We start from the raw sequence: 5,570 nt of genomic DNA, 5'->3' as shown, positions 1-5,570 counted from the left end.
CAACGCTTGTTAAGGGATGGTTTATGGTCAGATTTGACAACAAGGAAGCAATGGAATGGGTTGAAGGGAGAAACTGGGCTTTCGGGAACCGTCCAGTTTTTTTCAAAAGGTGGTCGCCATTATTTGATGCATCCAAGGAAAAGGTAGAGGAATTCCCAGTTTGGGTCAGGGCACCTGGCCTGCCTCCTTTCCTATGGGTAGATTCCGTTTTTAAATCTATTGGAAACCTTTTGGGTACCTTCTTGGAGGCGGATAGGTCTTTCCTCCATACCCACGAAAGAGCTGTGGCCAGGATTTTAGTTCGATTAAATCCAAAAGACGGATTGGCGGAATCTATAAATCTGCAGTACAAGGAATATGTCTTTGAACAGCCTTTGGACTACGAACATCTACCATTTCGTTGCCACAGATGCCACGAGTATGGGCATCTGGCAAGGGACTGCCCGCTGGGCAAGCGCAGAAGGAGGACACAGAAAAAAGACGAGCAGTGGGAGGAAATTCCGAGGAAAGAAGCGGAACCTGCGGAGGAGTTTATTCCAGAAGCAAATACTATGGAAGGGATCCAATCTCAGAAGGAAGAAGCTTTTAATCAGGATGGAGGGGAACCAGAACAAGCTAAAGAAGCTCAGTGCTGCATAGAAAAGACCACAGTCGATGCTGCAGATACCTCTGACCCAAACGGTATGCAGCTAGACACAAACAATGCTCTTTTAATTTCTGAATCTAAGAATGATGACTTGTTTTTGGGAACTCCTCTGATAAATAGATGCAATGATGATCTCTTAAATATTGATAACCTCACTGCTGTTATTCCATCCATTGATATGAACTGTGAAGAAGTCTCCCATAATAGTCTGGACACTGGCTCTTCCCCTCTTGTGCACCAATACAATCTTAGATCTCTCAGTAAAAAACCTAGTAGCAGTCTAGAAATCCTTGAACCGGTGGGTGGGCTAGGCCCATCGCCGTCTAAAAGCTTCAAAAAAAAGGTTAGAGGTAGGAAATCAAACTTGTCAAAAGCTCAAGTCAAAGCAAAGTTTGATGTGGCTGATGGCAAACAAATGTCTATCCCTGGGGCGCTTAGAGCAGCAATTACCCCTGAGACTGTTATAAAATGATTTGTCTATCATGGAATTGCAGGGGTTTAACCAGTAAACCCAAAAAACTGGCTTTGAAGGAGTTAATCTCGCGCTACAATCCGGACATCATCTTTCTTCAAGAAACCTTAGGCAGAAGCGTTGAAGTAGAATCAATCCTCAGGTCTTCTTTCCCAGGGTGGGCTTTTCTAGCTTTAGACGTTGCGGGACATTCGGGTGGTATTGCTATTGGCTTCAGGGAAGGCAGATTGAAGATCATAAATCACTGGGGTATGTCTCATGTACTGGGAATGGAAATCTTATCTCCCGAATTCGATTTTCCTCTTTTGATCATCAATATATATGGGCCATGCCAGGGAAGGGTAACTTTCTGGAATGATCTCTTGTCTAAAGCTTTACTGAAAGACAAAATCTGATAATAGCGGGAGATCTAAATTTTTCATTGGGGATTGCGGAAGCTTGGGGCCCCTCTGCCAGGGAAGACCCTCTTTTTGATTTCTTTGCAAATGCACTCCTCTCTCATAATTTGATAGATGTAAATATTATCAAAGCAAAACCTACTTGGAGGAATAGAAGAACAGGGGAGGAGAGAATAGCAAAGAGACTGGATCACTTTCTCATTAATGAAGAGCTGGCCTACAAAATTCAAATGTTCAGGAAATGGGTGGGTGAAGGGGGAAATTCGGATCACTTTCCCATTCTATTGGAATTATCAAAACCTCCCCCAAAACCTGCTGCTCCGTTCAAATTTAATGCCTCTTGGCTGCAAGAGGATTCTTTTAATCAGCTCTTCAGGGATACCTGGAGACATCCGGTCAGAAGCTCCTTGGAGAACAAAGGAGCTCTCTTTATGGAAAACCTAAAAAGACTCAAGAAAGCAACCATAGAATGGGCATCAGACAGAAAGAAAAAGCAAAATGAGGAATTATCCAAAATTGATGCTGAATTACAAGACCTAGAAGAACCTGAGGAAGATGGCTATGCTACTCAGGAGTCAAAAGAAAGAATCTTGGTCCTCGAAAAGAGCATAGCAAAGATCTTACTGGACAGAGAAGAGGAATGGAGGCCAAAAAGCAGGGCAATTTGGATGAGAGCGGGGGATGAAAACACAAAACTCTTTCACAATTATGCAAAAGGCCGGAAAAATGCAAATACAATATGGAAGCTGAAGGATACAGAAGGAAGAGAAGCCTCCTCTTTTGAGGCCCTATCAAAAATGGGAAGGACTCATTTTCAATCTCTATTTTCTGATCCAGGCGGGATAAATATTGCTGGAGTAATTCAAACAGCTCAAGCTTTTCCCCGTTTTGTGGAGGAGGAGGAAGCTGAAAATCTTTTCAGAGAAGTGACAAAGGAGGAAGTGGAAAGTATAGTGAAATCAATGGCAAAAGATAAAAGCCCGGGGCCGGACGAGTGGACAATAGAGCTCTTTATCCACTTTTTTGAATCGATTGGAGCTGAACTAACAGAAGTGGTGGAAGAATCAAGGAGGAAAGGAGAGATATATTCTCCTTTTAATGCAACTTTTATAGCCCTTATCCCTAAAAAGGAGAATCCGGAATCTTTTGAAGACTTCAGGCCTATATCACTGTGCAACTGTGTTTATAAAATCATTTCAAAAATCATTGATGTTCGCCTGAAACCGATCTTGTCAAAATGCATCTCAAGTGAACAATTTGGGTTTTTAGACGGTCGTCAAATTCATGAAGCTATAGGGGTGGCCCAGGAAACCATTCACAGTTTCAGACAATCAAATAAGAAAGGGGCTGTGATAAAAATTGATCTGTCAAAAGCCTATGACAGAATCGGTTGGATATATCTCAGGATGTTGTTGACACATCTGGGTTTCAAACTGGAGTTTATAAACTGGATCATGGGGTGCATTTCCAATGCAAGTTTTGCAGTTTTAATAAATGGGGCTGCTTCTCAATTCTTCAAAGGACAAAGGGGGCTGAGGCAAGGATGTCCTCTATCACCCTTGCTCTTCCTCCTAGCAGCAGAAGGCCTCAGTAGACTGATATTGGATGCTATAAGAACAGGTTTGATTAAAGGTTTGGAAGTTGCTGTAAATTTGTTCATTACTCATCTCCTTTTTGTAGATGATATTTTACTATTTACAAATGGGAGTTTAAATGAAATTAAAGAACTTAAAAATATTCTTGACCTGTTCATGAAAGCTACAGGGTTACAAATAAACTCTAGAAAGTCCCAGTTAATTATGGCAGGCTTCAATAGACAAGAGGAGCTTCTGGTTTCATCTTTTTTGCCTTTTGAGATTTGTAATATGGAGAATCCGTTCAAATACCTAGGTTTTTGGCTGAAGCCAAACACATACAGAAAGCAGGACTGGAACTGGTTGGTGGCCAAAATTGAGCAAAAAATTTCCCACTGGAGCTTCAAGTGGCTATCTCGGGCTGGTAGGCTGACTCTAGTTAACTCAGTATTGTAGGCCATGCCAGTTTTTTGGGCAGCCCTGACCTGGATCCCAAAAGGGATTCTCCATAAGATTAAACAGATATGCAGCAGATTCCTTTGGTTAGGGACAAAGGAGGACTCAGTTCTTCCATGGGTGGCCTGGGATAAAATTGCAAGGCCAAAAGATTGGGGTGGATGGGGAATAAAAAACCTTGTCGATTTCAGTGCTTCTCTGGCAGCAAAATCGGGATGGCGAATATTCAATTCTGAGAATCTATGGACCAGAGTTGTAAAGCGCAAATATATTGACCCTGTTCCTCTAGAAGATTGGATTCGGAACCCAAATAAAAAAGGAAGAAATGTTTCAGTGATTTGGAAAGCCACTACAGAGGCTTTTAAAATCATAGAACAAGGTTTGGCATGGCAAGTAGGAAATGGAGAAAATCTGCGGATAGGTAGGGATCCTTGGGTGGGATGCACTGAATATTTTGCTTTGTCCCCTGGTCTGATCGATCATTTGGAATCAAAAGGAATTTCATATCTAAATCAGATAGCGAACGTAGGGCAATCTTCCATATGGGGGCAAGCTTGGAAATCGGGAGAAGAACTAGATATAAGTCCCCTCTGGAGAATCGAGTGGCAGGTGTTCCTCCAGGAACTCACAAGATCCAATGTTAGAATAAAGGATAGTCCAGATCTATTGGTATGGGCTCATGCTGAATCGGGAACCTACTCCCCAAAGGCCGGGTATAAGTTCTTAATGAAGAAAAAGGGGTGGGAAGACCCGGAATGGTGGGCAAAACCTTTGCTGAAACTAAAATGCCCTAAAAAAGCTAGATTGTTTTTTTGGTGTGTGTTAAAAAAAAGAATACCAACATGGGATATTCTTCAATCTAGATTCAAACAGGGTCCAGGCAGATGCCCCTTGTGCATATCAGATTCCGAATCCATTTCGCATTTGTTTCTAGCTTGTCCATTCGCAAGAAAGGTATGGGAAGAGGTGCAAAAATTACTAAAGAAGCAGGTAAGATGGGAGGGGGAGAACATTTTAGCAGCTTGGGAAAATTGGTGGAACCACAACTCAGAGGGGAATTTGAGGAATCTCCCTCCCATTATATGCTGGGGCATATGGATAGCAAGGAATAGAAGCATCTTTAGAGACAGATCCACCCCAGCTGAAGCAATTGCTATCCAAAGCTCAGCCATCTTGTCTAGTATCCCGGAGCCTGAAGAACCTCGGAAAACAACCCAGAGCAGAGAAGAACAGATCAGAAATGGGATTCCTTGGGCCTATTTTGACGGGGCAGCTCAGAATAACATAGCTGGAGCAGGGATGATCATCCATCTAAATACTTCTCATTCATTAAAAGCATCAGTGGGTCTTGGAACCGAAACAAACAATTATGCTGAACTTTCTGCTTTAAAACTCCTTCTATGTTGGCTTATTCACCGGAATATCTTCACAGTTCAGATCTTTGGGGACTCATTGAATGTAGTTAACTGGGTCAATGGAAAACATAGATGTCAGAACTACTTGCTGAGACCGCTTTTAGAAGAGATCCACAATTTAAAGCTCTATTTTAATGTGTTTACTATTGATCATATCTACAGGGACCGGAATGAGGCAGCAGACAGGCTTTCTAAAGAAGGTCTGCAGCAAGCTATGGGCTCGTGGAGAATAACTGAACTTATCCAGGATCAGATCCGTGTGTTGGATCTCCCACCGTACACTTAACCTTATATTATCAGCTGGCTTAGAGTATTTTTTGATATTTCTCCTCATCTGTAGATGGCAGTTTATAAAATGTAGATGCTTACTGTTCTGTTTTTGTTTTACTTGGACAAGGGCATATGGAGACTTTGGTTTTTTCCTGTGGGTTGTTTTCCTTTGAAAGGAGACCCACGAATTGGAATTGACATGTGATTATTATGACTAGGCTGATCTGGTTGAAACAAACCGGATAGGTAATGTTCTGTGCCGGTTTTTGGCGAACAATGTTTTTCTGGTTATTTTGCCTGCTGGTGGTGTACAGAGGAGACGGTTTTCTCTTTTTGAGA

At 42.1% G+C, this 5,570-nt stretch overlaps 1 protein-coding gene across 1 annotated transcript; it reads left to right on the top strand.

The window, feature by feature from the left end:
• The first annotated feature begins 1,114 nt into the window (after positions 1-1,114).
• LOC149170309 (uncharacterized) lies at positions 1,115-5,247 on the top strand. Its single transcript, XM_089425511.1, has 4 exons — positions 1,115-1,367; positions 1,520-3,136; positions 3,323-3,514; positions 3,638-5,247. Exons 1-4 carry the CDS (start codon positions 1,115-1,117, stop codon positions 5,245-5,247), a joined length of 3,672 nt encoding a protein of 1,223 aa, XP_089281637.1.
• Positions 5,248-5,570: the final 323 nt, after the last annotated feature.

Source organism: Pinus tabuliformis, chromosome 4_2 (genome assembly GCF_031772625.1).
Source record: "Pinus tabuliformis cultivar Carrire ecotype Pingquan chromosome 4_2, CPIR1, whole genome shotgun sequence".
Lineage (NCBI taxonomy): Eukaryota > Viridiplantae > Streptophyta > Pinopsida > Pinales > Pinaceae > Pinus > Pinus tabuliformis.
Note: the sequence above shows the minus strand (reverse complement) of the source record. Positions and strands in the feature narration are given on the sequence as shown.